The 18,884-nt window shown below is 45.2% G+C and overlaps 1 protein-coding gene across 2 annotated transcripts in view; it reads left to right on the top strand.

The window, feature by feature from the left end:
- Positions 1 to 8,940, top strand: part of TAF5L (TATA-box binding protein associated factor 5 like) — a 30,498-nt gene extending 21,558 nt beyond the window's left edge. For both annotated transcript variants that reach the window (XM_074990189.1, XM_074990190.1), the window contains one exon: positions 6,979 to 8,940. In XM_074990189.1, the coding sequence (XP_074846290.1) occupies positions 6,979 to 7,776 (798 nt within the window). In that variant the 3' untranslated portion in view covers positions 7,777 to 8,940. The remainder of the gene's footprint in view (positions 1 to 6,978) is intronic.
- The last annotated feature ends 9,944 nt before the right edge of the window (positions 8,941 to 18,884 follow it).

Below are 18,884 nucleotides of genomic sequence, written 5' to 3'. Positions count from 1 at the left end.
CTGGCACCAGTGAACTGCTAGTGGAGGCCAACCCCAGTAGCATGTACCCATCTTGTGAGTGAGAGTGCAAGGGCTGGAGATACACAAGGAATGAAACAATAACAATGGTTAAGATAGTACAAAAAACATTAACATGGAAAATGAGACAAGGGGGGGGAATGGAGCAGACAGAAGAGCCAATGAGATAGAAAATGGACAGAAAAAGGAGAGAGCAAAAAGGGGCTGGGCCAGGTTTGAGGAATCATGGAGGTGGGAGCCAGGTCCATTTCTCAAAGGGCGCGCCTACACTAGGAATTAACTTCGAAGTTAGCACTGCTTCAAAGTAGCCAGCAGTGTCTACACACATTTTCCCTTCCTTCAAAGTTAACTTCAAAGTAGGGATCCCAACTTCAAAGTCCTTACTCCATTCCCAGGAATGAGTAGTGCCCTGCTTCGAAGTTTAACTTCGAAGTAGGGTCTGTATAATGCTGAACTTCAAAGTTGCACACTTCAAAGTTATTTTTGTAGTGTTGACAAAGCCAGAGTGTCTCAAGGGAGGCTCCAAAGAGGTTGAGATCCTGTATTTAACTCACCAACACAGAAATGTCTAATACAGAGAAATTGTGCAGAATTATCTGAATTAGGTAAACTGCTCTGTAGAAATGCAAGAGCCTGGAGTTATGTTTCAGAGGAGAATGCCATATATGTCTTTGCATACCTGGCCCAACGCTTTACTCCTTGTCATCTAGTTTATTTCACATCCCTTTCATTTAGTCTCAGTTGCTACGTTTCTGCCCTGCCGTTACAGCCATGCACATGGCACCTTGCGTGTGCATAGATTGGGATTTGTTACTCTGACTTTCTTTTAATCACCCTGTCAAACCAGGCCACTCCCATTGCAGTGCTCACCAGCTTGTGGGAAGGGCGTCCTCTTGTTTTGCTGTTCATCTACAAAGAAAACCCAGCAGCATCTAGATAGTGATGAACTGTTTACTTTGAAATAGGAAAGAAAACTCAAAGCCCTCATTACTTATGAGTAGGGATTATGTTATTTGTCTTGGGGCAAACTTCCACGGTTCATAGCTGTGTGGCTCAGTACTCTGTAGTACCTTATAGACTAACAGATATTTTGGAGCATCAGCTTTCATGGGCAAAGACCTGCTTCATCTGCCCATCTGATGATGCGGGTCTTTACCCATGAAAGCTTATGCTCCAAAATATCTGTCAGTCTGTAAGGTGCCACAGGACTTCTTCTTGTTCTCAAAGATACAGACTAACACCGCTAGCTTTGTGATACCGCGTAGTACTTGATTTAATCCTTTCAGGTAGCTTAGACTATCCCAACATCAGTCTATGAATTACCTTTATCATGAGGCTCTGGAGTCCCTTGGACTTGTCACTTTGAATCACTGCTGTAACAAATACACAGGTCACCTCAGGTTGCCTCTTGGCTTCAGGCAGCTCTATGCTATGTAAATTCCCTTGTTTACATATCTGATTTCTAAATAGCATGAATCTGCCAATGTATTTGGAATATATATTGCTTCTTGCTGGCAAATTCTGAAATGGCTTGGGAAGTCTGGGTACAGATGGCTCTTGCCTGATTATTTAACATTTGCGTCCATTGTAAGAGTGGCATGCAAAGTTAAAATAATACCTTGTCAAAGCGTAGCACATGTCCAAACAATTTCAGCCCCAACCCCTTCACCACTGACCCAAAAAAACCCCCAGACCATTCTGACAGCAGGCCCAAACTTCAGGCAAAACCTGAGATGAACGCACTTGCAACGTGTCGTAAGACTGCCAAACTCTGAACTAGAAAGAGAAAAAATTCCAGAATGCGGAGTCCTCCCCTGCGCAAATATGCTGCCACAGGCTTCCAGGAGTTCAAACATGGGAACAGACATTCAGAGATAAGTGGACTGGTGGCCATAAATACCTGTGTAGGCAGTGCAAGAGCATCCTGGCAGGTCACAGCTGTCGTGCTCACGTGATAGTGAAAGGAAAGGCTGCAGCTGGGAGAGCTGTTGAGGTATAAATGTCTATGGCTATACAAAATGTACAGTGCACAGGGTAACATAGATAGAAAGCTTCTGGATGCTGCAGAGCTGAATGCTCCAGAACAGTCAGTGGTGCCTGACTTTAGGGGTACAGGATTTCTGCATTGTCTCTGTTTTTCTTTCCGCCTGCTCTCTCCACTCACTTTAGATACTTTGATTTGGGGGAGAGTTTTGGGTTTCTTGAGTGCCTGAAATAATTTGCCTTCAGCTTTTTTTCCCCTAAATTATGGTAAACTAAATGACTAAGTTCAGTTTCTCACAATGTAAAAAGTGTAAGATTGTACCACTCTTCAATGGACTGTTTGCTGTAACTGCATTAGTGGTGCACAATCAGTATTTTCATTGAGACGCTCAACTATGAAAATAATTTCCACGGCGGGAGTGTTACCGAAGTGCAGTTGCCTTTAGTTGGCACAATGCCCTAAAATTAATAGGGTCAAAAGGCTTTTAGCAGGTTGGATTTACAGGGTGGGAAAAGTAAGTTCCTTATGCTGAGTAATGCCCAGGCATGCTGGCGATGTCTCATCTTTGGAGAGTACTGGAGGCTTGAGCCTGCCCTTTGGAATAAGGCGAGTTCATTGGCTTTATAATCACGTGAGCAATAGGTTTTGTATTCATATTCTCTCATTTCACTGTATATTAACAGTCCGGTGTAAAACATGATTTTTCAGCTGTGCAAATAGCCTCATAATTGTCCTCTTTGCAGTGTTGCCTTGTAAGCCACTAGGACTACCTAAATCAACAGCAAAAATGCTGCTTTTTGTTGCAAGCTGTAGGACTGGCTGCTTCTAGACTCTGATGTAAACTCAGCTCTGCTTAAATTCTGCTCTGAGCACGCTGAGTGGCAGGGGTTGCAGGGGTGGAGGAGAAGAGTTAGCAGCCACTGGGTACCAGGTGGGAGGAACATTGGAGAAAACACCCTGAAGACAAAGGAAGTGCCATCTCCTACCGTGGAGAAGGAGGCAGGAATGGGGCTTCCCTAGTGAACACCTGAGGATGGGACAGGCAAAATATGGCCTGCAGGACACAGATGGCCTGCCACAGTTCTGTGGCCCGGCAGGAGCCTTGGACAGGCTTCCTGCCTGTTGTGCTGCATGTCGCTCAAAACAGCCAGCTGTGGGTCCGTGTGCAGCATGAGCCCTGGAGAGAGGGGTCTTTCATACACTTTCTGCGCGCCGCCCCCGGCACAGTCATGCAGCTCCCATTGGCCAGAAAGCAGCCAATGAGAGCTGCCTGGACCATGCTTGCAGTGCAGGTAGCGCATGGGCTACGCACACCCTCAGCCAAGGGCATGCAGCACGGGGATGCACGGGCCTCCCACCTCTGGCCATTTTGAGAGGCGTGTGGGGTTCAGGGAGCCTGCCTAAATGTATCCTTTGGCCACTGACTGGGAGCCATCTGGGGTGAGCACCAAAATCCCCTGCACCCCTGCTCCTGCACCCATAACCCTTCATGGACCCTGCACCCCAATGTCCTGCCTCAGGACACAGCCCCCACTCAGACCCTGCACCTCCTCCTGTACTCCTGCTCCAGCTCATAATCCTCTCTGGCACACAACCCCCTCCTTCACCCAAACTCCCACCCAGACCCCAAACCGCTTCCTGCCCTCCAGTCCCTTACCCCAGTCTCTCTCCTGCACCCAACCCCCATCCCAGACCCTGTACCTTTTCCATTAATATCTTGGAAGACAGCAATCCTTGACCCCCTTACAAATTCTTGGCGTGCTCCCCCCACCATCAAAAATTACTGCTCAGCCCTGCCTTAGGAGATCTGCAGGGCAAGAGAGAGGTCGTGGGTGTCCAGGATAATCTGATGGTGGCAGGCTGGGGTGGAAGTGTGAAATGCTGCTTTGTCCCAACGTTGTTCCCAGTTAAGATCTTGAGGCTTGCCTCATTTCCTAAATGCTGCAGGGCAGAAGGCATGGGGCTGGGTTTGGATTTTTTCCCAACATGTGACTGGCTTGAAAGGCTTGAGGATGAAATGTTGGTCATTTAAAAAAGAATAGTTTCAGGGATTTTAAATAATGTTCCCAAAATTGATAAAAACAGACTGGGTCTAGGGACAATACTTTAAAAAATTGTCCCGTGAAAGAAAAGATGTATGTGTGCATATTTACACACACACACAATCACCTCCTGTTAGTTTCAGGCAATATGCCATAGCTTTAATTATTTTCTCCCCAAGCCTTGCTGCTGTTGCCCTGTGCATGCATGTATGTGTGCAGGGAAATGGAGAGTCTCTGCTATTCTACCTGTCCTTCAGCGTGCTTTGGGTCCTGCTCAAGTCCTTGCATCTGCTGGTCATAGCTTTTCCAAGTTGTGGCAGAATAAAATTAAATCACAGTGATTTTTGTCAGTTTAAGTACTGCCCACAGAATTATAAACAGCAGCAGTGAAATTTACCACAGTTTGTTTTATGTCTCACCACACCTATTGTAAGAGAAAAATTTGAGCAGCAGCAGGGGCACCTAGAGTTCTTTCTCTGTAGACCCAGAAAGGTGATAACTGCACTGGTTCATCTTTGGAAGATAACCTTTGCAATCAAAAGGGCTTGAAAAATAAAAACACTTCAGTTCTGTAGGAATTAAGTCTTTTACTTGCGTGGGAAAATTTTCTACTCATCAGTGGGGAGCAGTCTTTTTTATTTTTATTTGGTTTTGGGTTAAGATCTTATACCAAATATTATTATTATATTTGGAAAGGTTTTTTAATACTTTCTTTAAAAATTCTTATTTCAGATTGTGCTGCACACACAATAGAACACTTGCAATGTATGTAGCTGGCTTGCAAAACGACAGTATTTTGCATATTGAAATATAGAGGAAACAAATAGTTCACATTACCCTAGCCAGCAGTAGTAACTCCTTTTGGAAGGGATGATTGATATTCTCGATAATGTTCAGTGGTACAACATATCCTAGAAATATATGTATTATCATATTTAATATCTGAAGAAGTAATTTTGTAGAATTAGTAAAAGAAAATGCATTATTCCACTCACAGTTGATGACAGCTCATGCCTGATTGTTACTTTTCTGACTGCTGCACAGAGTTGAGAGAACAAAAATAATACGAGGTTTAAAAAACAAGGGTTGAAAAACTTGGGCATGTTTAGTCTTGAGACAAGAAGATGAGAGGCCACTTGATAAGTCTTCTAATAAGTTAAGGACTTTATACAATGGATGGTGATCAGTTGTTCTCCATAGCCAGTGACGTTAGGACAAGTCGTAATGGGCTTAATCTGCAAGAAGGTTTAGGTTAAATGTTAGGGAAAACTTGCTAACAGTAAAGGTAGTTAAGCTCTGGAATGGGCTTCCAAGGGAAGTCATGGACTGCCCGTCTTTGGAAGCAGTTAAAAACAAGTTGGACAACACCTGTCAGCGATAGTTTAGGTTTACTTGGTCCTGCCACAGGGCAGGGGGCTGGATTTGAGGACTTTTTGGGGTGCCTTCTAGCCCTATATTTCTCTGATTCTGTTAAATTCTCACTAAAAATACAATATGGAGTTCAGAATGTTCTTTGTGGTTAGCATTTCCTGTCTGAAGCTGGGAAACAAAGGAATAGAACGCCAGGCCTCAACCAGTGAAAGATTTGTGGTATATGAATATCTGGGTGAATTTTTTTTATTTTTTATTTTATTTCATTTTGAGTACAGAAGAAGGTTCCTGGAATACGAGCCTGTTGCTGAAGGAAGTGATGCATGCTTGCTGACAGTCTAGAAATCATTAATTGGGAGCATAAAACTAAAATCTTGCATTTGCACAAATTACTAAAACTGCCCTGTAAAATACGGAACATTAGTTGGCTCTTTGGGAACTTTGTCGCATTTAATATGGAGAGGTGGCCCACAGACGCTGCAGGCTCCAGCAAGCCGTGCTCCATGCACGGCAGAGAAGACCACATGGCTAAAAAGGGAGCATTGCATGTTAGAGCCTGTAGTCTCGATGCTACACCCCCATAGCTGTGATGCAGTTGGCTGTAAACCATGTCATAAAATTCCCGTAGGTGTTGCTTTGATGAAGGAAAGATTTGTGACTATTACATTTCTACTCACATCTGCAGGAGGAGGAAATGCACAGTAGCATTTGGTTTCGGTTTCTGCTGGGAGTATGGGTTTCTTTTATCCGGAGTGACATTCATTTTCAATAATGACCACGTCAAAGCATCTGGTGCTAACATCTGTTTCCACACCATTGCCAAGAGCTTACAGAGTGGGTAGGAAATTACCAAATGAGTTTAGCAAGTGTGCCAAAGGAGAAGAAATTTGGAAAAAATACCTCTTAATATAGCCTGTCTCGTCTATTTTAATATCATTTTGCTTTGTCTGCACAGAGCATTCTGTAAAGTTAAAGCGAATTTAGTAAAGGCATGACATTAAAGTGGACTAACTAAACCACATGAAGCCCTTGTCTGGAATTCTTATTCAGAACTGAAGTGGCCTTAATTTGGGTTACACAGTGTTGTTGCAGCCATGTTTGTCCCCAATAAAAGACATTACCTCTCACACTGTCTCTCTTTAATTTGATTTAGTTTAATTTGCTTTGAAAGTGCACTAAAATAAACCAAATTAAGGCCACCTTGATTCTGAATAAGAGAGTTCTGAGTGTGGTTTAAGTAATCCACTTTATTTATTTATTTTGATTAACCTTCCTGAATGTCACTATGTAGCCAAACCTATGTTTAAGACACCACCAGGGATGGGAATGGGGAATATGGAAAGTGAAGATAAAACCACAACCTTTCTGGTATGTTCACATAAGATACAGTATGGAGAAAACATGCTTGAGAAGTGGACTTTGCTGTGTTACACAGAGCACACATCTGTAACTCTGAAGTCAAGGGGAAGGATCCTAAGAGATCACTCCTGCCTGCTTTGCACTTGTTGCTCCTTGCTGAACAAATAAATATACCGTGTTTTTTTCCCCCCCTCCTCTGTCCAGGAAGAAGATGACAGCAATGTAGGTACAGAAATGAAAATCCTGAGAGGACATTGTGGACCGGTGTACAGCACAAGGTTCCTATCAGACAGTTCAGGACTTTTATCCTGCTCTGAGGACATGTCCATCAGATACTGGGACCTTGGAACTTTTACAAACACTGTGTTGTACCAAGGGCATTCCTACCCTGTCTGGGATTTGGACATCAGTCCTTGGAGCCTGTACTTCGCCAGTGGTTCCCACGACCGCACAGCAAGACTCTGGTCATTCGATCGAACATACCCCCTGCGAATATATGCAGGCCATTTAGCAGATGTGGACTGTGTCAAATTTCACCCCAATTCCAACTATTTGGCTACAGGATCCACAGACAAAACTGTGCGCTTATGGAGTACTCAGCAGGGGAACTCTGTGCGCCTCTTCACAGGTCACCGTGGCCCTGTGCTAGCACTTGCATTTTCCCCCAATGGTAAGTATCTGGCTTCAGCAGGAGAAGACCAGCGGCTAAAGCTGTGGGACTTGGCATCTGGCACTCTTTACAAAGAACTGAGGGGGCATACAGATAACATAACCAGCCTTACTTTTAGCCCCGACAGTAGTTTGATTGCCTCTGCATCAATGGACAATTCTATTCGGGTTTGGGACATTCGGAACACATATTGCAATGCTCCTGCAGATGGTTCTTCCAGTGAACTGGTTGGTGTATATACTGGGCAGATGAATAATGTACTGAGCGTCCAGTTTATGGCCTGTAACCTTCTTCTGGTGACTGGAATTGCACAAGAAAATCAGGAACATTGATTTTTTTTTTTTTTTTTTTTTTTAAAAGGGAGGTGGGTGGGTGTTTTGAATGCCAGAGTCCATTACAAGCTGAGATTAAATTACTGACTGTGAAACACTTTCTTTCTCTTCCCCTTTAGCAGGCAGGTTCGGAGTGATGCAAATATTTTTGAATGGCTTTGCAACTAAATGACCTATGCTGTTGAACCTTGACATGGGAAGAGGGAATGGCAGAAGACTTTAACCTAGTCTGATTATGGTAGGGCGGGGAAGAGAGAGCCTGTTTGTTGTCCAATAGCTTGGAACAACCAAAAGCCTTGTCCAGAAAAGTGGAATTCCCAACTGGACAAGCTGCTGACCTGCACTTAAAGATTCTGCATTGAGTGATAGGCACATCCTACCTACTATTAGCTGAGGCATGAACTCGCACACATATGTGTAACTACTGGCCCAGTTGGCTTTTATTTTTTTCTGGTATTGCAGAGAAACAGAATTTAAGACCCTTAAAAGAAAATGGCTATTTACAGCAACGGTCCCAACCATTACAGCTAACAATAGCACTACTGAAGTGTTTTGGACTGTAATGTTTTAAAAAAAGAAATAGCCATTAGGAATGGGAGGGAAATCTGACATAACAGTCCATCTCCGTGTTATCATTTGCATTTAATTCCTGGAGCTGCTTGTAACGATTTGTGGTCCAGGCATGTGGGATTTTTCAAATCTGGTTGCACTGTGTTTTGGAGGTGGAGGGAGTAGGAGAGAGTGGGGATTGGGTGTGATTAATAACTCACCCTGACTGGGGAAGTGTGTGAAAGCATGATGGGATTTAATAGCATAAATTTGGACTCCTAACAGGAAAGGGCCATGTCAGCCCATGCCTGCACCTCACCAAAAATATTTCATCATATGGAAGATGGCAGTCTTTGGGGAAGGGGTCACAAAGTGAAAAGGAAAATAGTATTACTAAATTATTGTGCATCCACAGAGGCAGCTTTGCCAGTGTTGGATTTTTCTCAAAATGTTGCAATATCTGTTATATGAACACTTTGTGAAACAAATTGTCAGCGTTTAAAATCAGGATCAGAAAAGAAAGCAAGTCCTAATCTGTCATTTGGAGAGAAGATTAAATACTTCTGCTTTCTGGAAAGAGTTATTTTGTATTTTGTTTTCTATTAAAAGCATTTAGTTAAAAAAAAAGTGTTTGTTCTTTTTGTGGGGATTTAGGTGTGCACTGATTTCTGTGAAAATTTAAGGCAGATTCATTGGTTGGGTTACAAACAAACAGATTTGTTCCTCCGCAGTTGCATGTTGATAATGTTGATGCTTGTGGTTAGTTATGCTACTCTACATTATGCTAATGACTTATAACAGAACTAATCTTGATTGCAATGAATGGAGCAGGGGAATTGCTACTAAAAGAATTCAAGTGAGGCATAGCATAATTTTTGTCCTGAGACATCTTATCTTACACATCTCACATTCCACTCAGTTCAAATTACTTGAAACTTAAACATTTTATACTTACTTTACATGGTTCTGAGCAGCAAAATAAGGTTAGACCAAAATGTCTTTGGAGAAAATACTGTCACTATTAAAATGCCAATTGTCTGTGATATACCAGTAGAAAGAAAAATAGGGATCAGCGTGAGGTGTACTCAGAAGAGGTGTCAAGGTTGACCGCACAATTTTAGCATTTCCTGACACTCATGCTCTGATTTTTTTAAAAGGTATTAGACAGGAGCCAAGGTTGACTGAAATACATCACTCACCAAGTTAAGTTTGCCTCACTTAAAAAAACCTAAGCAAAATTTGTCAGAGGGCTAGTGTTTTTATGACTACTAGAAGTTATAAATATGCACAACTTTGTTCCATTTTCTGATCCCAGGTATGCAGCAGTCTTTCATAGGCTTCGTACAGATACGATGATAGATTTCTTCTAGCTAGGCATATACTTCCTGGAACAGTACATTACATACAGTAGAATCCTGAGTTACATGAGGGTTCCATTCAGCGTGCCCTCACGTAACCCGGATTTCGCATAAGTGGGAATCTGTCTTTTTTGCTGCCAGAACACACGTTCTGCAGCTGGGGAAGCAGCAGAAAGGTAAGACCTGGGGTGGTGGGGTGGGTTAAGCCTGGTGGCAGGTTGGGGCTGTGAGAGGTGGGTGCAGGGAGCTAAGTCGGGTGGGTTAGGCTGCAGGGGGTCCGGGGGGTGGTCAGCCGGAGCCCTGCTCGGGTGGTGAGCTGGGCAGTGGGAGGGTTTGAACTGGAGCACGTGGGCTTTGAAGCAGGGCAGGGGGGTTGAACTGGAGCTGCGCATGGGGGGTTTGAGGCAGGGCAGGGGAGTTGAACCAGAGCTGTGCACATGGTTGGGAGAGGGGCAGCTTCTTCCTGAACCAGCGCCACATGCAGGGGGTTTAAACTGGGGTGGGAGGACGGAACCAGAGCTGTGTGCAGGAGGGTTGGAACCAGGGCAGGTTGAGCCAAAGTCAGAGTCGGGAATGGGTGGGGGGAGCTGAGCCAGCGCTGCGCACGGGTGGTGAGGCGGCAAAGGGGTTGGAACCAGGGCCAGGGAGGTTCAGCTGGAGTCATGCCTGAGGGGGGTGAGCTAGAGCCAGGGGTGAGCAGGAGCTATGCGTGGGTGGTGAGCGGAGCTGGGGGGGAGGGGGGGGGCTGTGCTGGGGCCATGCAGATCTGGGGGGTTGACCCACGGCCCTGGGGAGCGAGTGAAGCACAACTGGAAATCATGCATTTCTAGGGTTTAGTGTAGGAATCTGGCGACAGCCGCATAAGAGCAGGGTCACGTACTCTAAGACCTTACTGTACTGTGGACCCATCCAGTAGAAACATTTTCTCCTAAGCCTGTGACATTCTTGGACAAATCAGCTCTTGAAGATATTCTATAAGTCTGTTTCATGAGTTGTTTTCTGATTAGAAGGTATGACTTCTATTTTCAAATAGGAAAAGGAACAATGCATATTATATTCAGGCCTATAGTAAGTGTAATTCAGCCACATTTCCTGGTCTGATGGCTTTGGATTGCCTGTGTTAATTTTAAAATATCTTTCTTTTGGCAATCACTCGATAACGATAATGAGTAGGACGTCTTCATATCACTCTCTTATTTGTGAGTCCATTGACGGCTGATCAGCCCAATTCTGAAGCTGCAGATCTTATCACAGAAGAGGCAGGTGTTAGTAGCTGTTGAAGGGAAGTGGGGCATTTTTTGACGATATTTTCTTCTCCATCTCTCCTCGTCCGCACTGTAGCGGGGCCTCTCAAATTGCATCATCCCCCTCATGGATTACTGCTCTCCACTGGGGACGGTCTTGGGCAAGGTGCTCCCAAGGGTTGATACCGATGCTACACCCTTCATATGTGCCTTCAGCATGTCCTCATATCGCTTCTGCTGGCCCTCAATGCTCCTCTGTCCTTTGAATTTGGAATACAATCTGTTTGGGAGGTGCTGATCACACATCCGAATCACATGACCAGTCCAGCGAAGCTGTTGATGAATGATAATGGCTTCAATGCTGGTCATGTTCGACTCTTCCAGGATGTTAGTGTTCATGCGCCTGTCCTCCCACGAGATATTTAGGATTCACCTGAGGCAGTGTTCATGATATTGTTCAAGTGCCTTCAAATGAAGCTTGTATGTTGTCCAGGTTTCACATACGTATAGTAGCATTGGAACAACCACTACACAATATAAGGAGCTTTTGCCTTGGGATAGATGTTCCGGTTCTTGAAGACCCTTTGTCTCAGGCAGGCGGAAGCAGACCTTGCATGGCTCAGATGATGCTGGATTCAATGTTGACTTTAGTGGAAAGATGACTTCCAAGGTATGTGAAGTGCTCCACATTTTCCAGCAGTTCTCCATTGACTCTGATAGATGGTGCATGAGATTGTCCTGTCAGTTGGTGGAGCACATGGGTCTTATTGATCTATTCAGGCCTATAGTAAGTATAATTCAGAGGCATTTCTTGGGCTGATGGCTTTGGATTGCCTGTGTTAGTTTTAAAATACACTCATCCCTCATTTAACAAGTACTTTACTAATGACTACTCACTAAAATGAAGAACACATATGCCTACCTTTATTCATTATTTGAGTGAACTTCCCCTGCTTATATGAGCAGGGTCCCTGGCCAGGGGGCAGGGAGACCCGCAGCCCTGCAGCTGGCTCAGCTCCAGCCATGGGGTCCCTGGCCAGGGGTGGGGAGACCCACAGCTGGGGCCTTCTCCCTCCCTTCCCTCAGGCATGCAGCTGTCTGACAGCCCTGGGGCTGAGGAGGGACAAGGAGAAGACTCTCAGCCTGGTTCCCTCCCCTGCAATGGGGGGAACGTGAAACTGACCAGCCTTGAGCTGATCAGTTTCCTGGCCCGCAAGCCATGGGGAGACTGGAACCAGCCTGCCCCTAGTTCCGAGCTCCTGCCACTCTGGGAACCAGGAAACTGACCAGCCCTGGTGGTTCCTGGCTCCCGTCCCCTTGCAGGAAAATTCAAGTTATACAGGGGTTGCAGGAACAACCCCTGGGTAACTCTAGGATTTACGGGATTAGACCCCCTGCCTGCCCCGCAGACCTCTCCCTTAGCCAGGTTTTAACTGCTCCCCCCACGGTCCCAGACTGCCTCAAGCCTTAAACCCCCGCAGCAGCCATAAACCACCCCCAAACTTAGAGCCTCCCAGCAGCCCCAAATTGCCCCCAGCTTTACACCCCACCAGCAGCCCCAAACTGCCCCCAGCATTAGACTCTCCCTGCTGCCCCAAACTTCCCCCAGTCTTAGATCCCTGCATCCCTTAACAGCCCCAGCCTTAGACACTCCTCCTCCTCCTCCTCCTCCCACAGCCTCTTCACTGGGGCTGCTAGGCTGGGTGGCTCCCCCAGCCCTCCTTCTCCCAGCAATTAACTCAAGTTTTAAGGTTTCAGCACCACTACATAAGGTAATTGCTCTCCCTTGTGATAGCTGCCATCTCCAGCAGTTATCGCTATCTCTATTGGTAGATATCTGCCTGAGGCAGCAGTGTTAAGAAACTGCAAATGGCTTCTTTAACAGCCACATGCAGCTGAAAATTGCCCAGCTGGCAACGTTTAACAAATCTACCGGGACCCATAGGTTGGGAATCCCTGCTCTACATACATACACTACATCCTATTTCTGGTGCAACACTATTCAAATACATCAGAAGAGTACCTACACTCAACTGGTTTACGCCAAGTTATAAGCACTTGGAACAAATTGGAGATTTTTACATGTATTTTAATGGGAAGTTAGTGTCACTCTTATGAGTTTTCACCTACGAGCAGAAATTTGGGAACCAGTTGTCCTGGTAGAGAGAGGGATGAGTGTATAGACACGAACATATATAAAAATTTTGCCTCTTCTCTGCCTGGCTTCTTATTCTGCTGCTTGCAATACATTTTTGATCCTGTGCATATGCCATCGAGTTTGTTTCTAGCAGTGTCACATGTTTAACATCAAGACTTTATCACAGGCTCAAATACAAGGGACAGGCTTGAGGTAGCATCAGCTAAAACAGGCCTAGGAAAAATATGTCCTGTGGGCTGGATCTGGCTTGCGATCAGAGCCAGCCTGGAGGAGCCTCTACTGGCTCCTTGCTTCCACTCAGCATTCAGAACAGCCAGCTGCAGAGTCACCCATGAATCTGTGAATGCTGGGGGAGACAGGGAGAAGAGGCATCTCACACTGCCCCTGCCCTCAGCAGCTCTCATTGGCTGGTTTCTGGTAAATAGTTCTTGTTTTCAGGACAAGCAGCACATGAAGGACCCCTCTCCTGGGCTCTCAATGCTCAGAGCAGCACACACAGACCCTACAGCTGCTCTGAGCATGTGTGGGGGCATGGAAGGAAGGGACCCTGGCTCAGGTACCTGCTCGGCTGCTGCTCAGGAATCACCCAGGTAAGCATCTCCCAGCCAGGGCTGCCTCTGGAACCCTACCCCACTTCTGCACCCCTACCCCATGTAATCCAAACCCTCTGCACCCCCCCACTCCTGCACCCGTACTCCTTCCCAGACCCTGCACCTCCTGCTAGGTGTCTCCTCCAGTCACAACCCCCTTCCACACCTGGCACCTCAATCGCCTATCCCTGGTTACAGCTCAAACCCTTGCACCCTGGCCCAAGTCACAATCCTGTCCCAGACCCTCCATCCCCTCCTACAGCCCTTCTCCAAGTCAGAATCCTCTCCTGCACTCCCTCCTTCACCGACACTTCCTTATCCCAAGCTCTCTTCTGCACCGTACCTCCATCCCAGACCCCACATCTCCTCCAATAATATTACAGTAGAGTGCTGCCCTTGCCAGCTTTCCAAATTCTTGGAGTGCCTCCCCTGTCAAAATTATTCGCCATCCCCGAGCTAACGCCTCGTCTGCAGTCACAGCTGTAATAATTAGTAGAGCTGTTTGACTTACTTGGTGAAACACTGTCTACTGGTCTTCCAGTTCACAAATTGCCAATAAACGTCATAGATTTATGTTTTATTACAGCCATCAGGTTTTTCAAAATGATTTAAGGAATATTTTATGCACAAATTCACAGACTGAGGAAGGAATGGCTGGAAGAAATCATTCCTGATCTCCCCACTTCCAGAAGGCACCATGGTGTCTGACTGAAGTCTGACTCGATTCCACTTCAATTGTGAAGGGTGCAATAATCGGGTAATCCAAATACAGCTAAAGATTTAATACTGCTCCCATGGAATTAATGTCTAAATTGTCATAGACTTCAGTAGAGGAACCAGTTATATGCCATCTATAATAAATACTACCAACTTATACCCATGCTATAGATGCTCAGAAATGTCTTGTCAAAACAAAAAAGCAGTCCTGTAGGACTTTAAAGACCAAAAAAATAATTTATTAGGTGATTTTGTGGGACAGACCCACTTTGTCGGATCATAGCCTTACCAGAATGGACTCACTATATAAAGCACTGAGGTTCAAAAATTATCAAGGTTGACACATCAAAAAAATGATTATCAAGGTTGGCAACTCAGAAGAGCAAAATGACGGGGGGTGAGGGGTCGAGGCAGTTGAGTGTTTGGTCAAACATCAAAGTATGTGAGAGTCCTTATAATGAGTCAGGTAGTTGCTGTCCCTGTTCAAACCAAGTGTTAACTTGTTGACTTTGGCTATCAATGTTAGTTCCAAACATTCTCTCTGTAGGCAGTTGTTAAAGTCTCTTTTCTCCAGAACACAAACAGTTTGCGGGAGCACTGCTGCAATGGTCAGCTTCCTGGCTCCCAGGAGTGGTAGGGATCTGGGAACCAGGCATCTCCTGGCTCCCTGCCACTTCTGGGAGTCAGGAAACTGACCAGCGCAGCAGCACTGGATGGTTTCCTGGCTCCTGCAAGGCACGTGCAGCACTTCATTAGGCAAATTCTCCCCCACAGCAGCTTCAAGCTGCCCATGCTATTTCAAAGTGCCTTTACTCCCCAACCTAATTCCCTGTGTGTTTACCTTCTTATAAATGCTCCCGTATACTGATGACATCAGGAACGTACTCAGCTCTAGGAGCAGTGGGTTACTTGTCTTCTTCATTGTCTTCGGTATCTCATCCATACCTTTTTAACTCACCTCACCATAATTCAACTTTCTTACAACTCCTTATTTCCTCTTAATTATCCCCACTCCTTTTCCTAAAAAACAAACATACATGTTTGATCTTTTCATAGAAATAGCTAATGTTTTTGAATTTGCTTGCATTTTGCAGTGTTTGAAAATGTTCCCTTTTTTCAAATTTCTCTATTTTTACAAAAATGTTCACTTTTTCAAAAATTTTCAATAACATTTGAACATTTTGTAAAAACCATACAGTAAACCCTCGATTTAAACACACACTGATAAAAGGGACTTCGGAAATAAAGGATGCTGTCTGCCAGCCCACTGCCCGCTCCTATATAAATGCTGGAGAATCACCAGAGCTGCTGGAACGGCTGGGGCCGCCAGGGCTGGAGGAGCCAGCAGTGGGTTGTGGTAGGGCACAGGAGCTCTCCTCCCCCCAGCCCCGTGTGTGTGGAGTATGTTGGCACCCAGACGTCACTGCCTGCAATGATACTAAACAGCAGCCATGGTGTTGGAGGCTGCTGCCTGCTAACAGGTTGGGGGCAGCCACACTCTACCTTCACGTGGGTGGCTCAGAGCCAGGGGCTGGAGAAGTTGCAGCTTTGTGAGCTGCAGAAGATGGAAGGAGTCAGGCCAGCATTCAGCTCCTCTTCTGGTAATTGGGAGAGGGAGATGGAGGTGTGAGGGGAAGAATGGGAGAGCGCAAAGGGAAGAAGGGACAGGACAGGAGTGAGTGATGGGCTGGGAAGGTCAGTGCATCATGATGCAGTATAACCACTTGACTATGATGGACCTTCACCATTAACAAACACACCTCCCCCCATTAGTCCGTTAAATTGAGGGTTTACTGTACATTCTTACTGAAAGTTGGGTTTTGATCAATGAAAAGCATCAAATTATTTTGGTAAAAATTTCAGTAAAACAAATGTCAGTATTTCTGAAAAATGGTGAGAATGTTGCAGAATTTTTTAATTAAAAAAACATGTTTTTAAAAAGCTATGGGGCAAGGGGACTGGAATTTTTCATGCATAAAACTGCCGCCCTATTCTCGTGAGAATACAAACGTTTCATGGAAATAATATAAACTAATATGCACCTTCCTTGACAGAGAAAGCAGCACAGAGCACAATTTTTCAGTAGAGCTCTGCAAATCCCCAGCTATCTGCAGCATCCACTTCTGCAGACATGGATGCAGATACCTGCGTCCCATTTTTTGCAGGTGCTGATAAAATTTTTTTTGTCTAAAACCCTGTTAATTTGTGGATGTCTGCTTTATAATCACAGGTGTCTGCATCTGTGGATGTCCATCTCGATATGAATGCAGATGCAAATTTTATATCTGTACTTACCTATTTAAACCCTTGTGCTCTGGATGGAGCATGGGTCATTATTTATATCAGTGCAGGACTCTATTGGTCTGCATCCCCATAAAAGGAGAGACTTTAAAATACTGTTGGCAAATTAATTTCCAGGGAAAGTCTTCCAGAAAGCAATAAGCATTAGGACAAGTCTGAATAATGCCTTTCAATTTTTTTTTTTAGTTAAAGATTTTTTTCATTTGTTGTTTCTCTCTGCTCCTAGCTAATGTTTTCCCAGGGTTTCTCCAAAAACAGCTGCGAGAAGAAGGGGGACAGTTACATTGCATTTTTCAAGAGGTATAAATGAGATTCTCAGTTCCGTTCAACGCAACTGGATCAGAAGCACCATCTCAAGTTCTTCTCAGCTCCTGCCCAGGGATAGCTTGCTCTTCGTCTGAGGGTGATCAACAGGCTGAGTGATCACCTCTGGCAAGGAGGAAGCATGAGTAATATTTCAGTAACAGTCTCAATAAGAAAGTGAAGTGAAATTAGTCTCATATATTTCTAATGCACATGTGCCACTGAGGCCTTGTCTATACGAAGGGGGGCACGTCAACCCAAGTTATACAACTTCAGCTGCATACATTTACTGAGGTATTTTCACAGGAGTAAGTCAACAGCTGATGCTCTCCTGCTGACTCTGTTTATTCTCATTTTGATGGGGAACTGGAGTCAAGGGGAAGGAATTAGAAGTGGTCCATTTATCATCTCAATTGTAATGGGATAAATCGACCTAGCCTGGACCGAGCACTATCTGTCAATCTCACCTGTAGAGAAGACATGCCCTGAGTCATTGTCCTCTCTCACTTCCCACTCTCTGAAGGGTCACATAGCTTTTCCCATGTTCTGTCCTGGCATGAAAAGAAAACTGTCAAGTAGTTTAGACCCCAGACCTACCTTGCATGTGTTTTAAACAAACAAAATAACTTAATCCTAACATATATTTATGTATTTGGTTTTAGAGCCCATCAACCAGAAAACAAGGAAAGTGGGCTGAATCTTTCTTCCTCTCAGCCACAGGCACTACATCACCATCTGTGGTAGGAGTAAACATTTATACTATGGAAGTACCCAACAGCCTCATTTGTGATTGAGGACCCAGTGTGCTTGATGCTATACAAACACATAAGTGACAACTCCTGGATAGTTTATGGTGTAGAAGGGTATCAGAGAGAGAGAGACAGAGCCATTTTAATCAGTATCTTCAAAAACAAGAAGTCCTGTGGCAGAGAGATGACTGAGATGACTCATGCATCTGACAAAGCGGGTCTCTGCTCATGAAAGCTTATGCTCCAAAATATCTGTTAGTCTGTAGGGTGCCAGAGGACTTCTTGTTGTTTTAGTGTGGAAGAGAACCATAATGGTATGAATGTCTGAATTCAGTCATGGTCCCAGTCTAATTATTGTACTCATTTTTGTTACTTTAGCTATGTGTCACTTTGAAATAAGATGTGAAGCTTCTTCACAACAGTGAATTTGTTTTCTACTTGTTCTGTAAAATGTCTGTGACAGTTTTGGGTTCTAGGAAAATAATTGCGATCACAGGATTTTTTTTTCATCAGATGTAATATTTCCAAGCTGTTTTTGCAACCTAAACAATTCAGAATGGGTTTTACCCACCAAAGCTCATTACCTAATACATAACATTGTTAGTCTTAGAGGTGCTACAGGACTGCTTGCTTTTCTGTTTAGTTTTTGTGTAGCTCCAGACTAACACAGCTCCCCCGACACTCAAACCATGCCACTGATTTCAGTAGGGAATTTGACTTAAACACCCAAGCCTGTTTAGAGCCTTTACTGGTACCAGCAATCAGGGCTACTGGATGGAAGAATTAAGCAGCCATGTTTGGTACAATATATAACAATGGGTGTCCCCTGAGCTGCTGATTTTCTATGCAACGCCGGGGAACCTGATTTCCTTCCAAACCTGAGGGTGTGGCACCACCGCTTGGCTTCCGAGGGGGGCTGAGGGTGCCCAGGCTGGGCTCTGCCGCCCCAGGGGAAGAGGGGCGGTAACCTACGTCTCCGCCAGCAACGCCAGGACAACTCGCTCGTGCCGGCTGCTGCCGCGCGCCCCTCGCTCCCCTCCTCCCCCGGGAGCGGCTCGCTGCTACCGCCCCGTGCACGTGATGGGGGCAAAAGGCGGGGACCAGCCGCCCCAGCCCCACCTAGGGGGCTGCGCTGAGCC

This window comes from Carettochelys insculpta, chromosome 3 (genome assembly GCF_033958435.1).
Source record: "Carettochelys insculpta isolate YL-2023 chromosome 3, ASM3395843v1, whole genome shotgun sequence".
Taxonomy (NCBI): domain Eukaryota; kingdom Metazoa; phylum Chordata; order Testudines; family Carettochelyidae; genus Carettochelys; species Carettochelys insculpta.
Note: the sequence above shows the minus strand (reverse complement) of the source record. Positions and strands in the feature narration are given on the sequence as shown.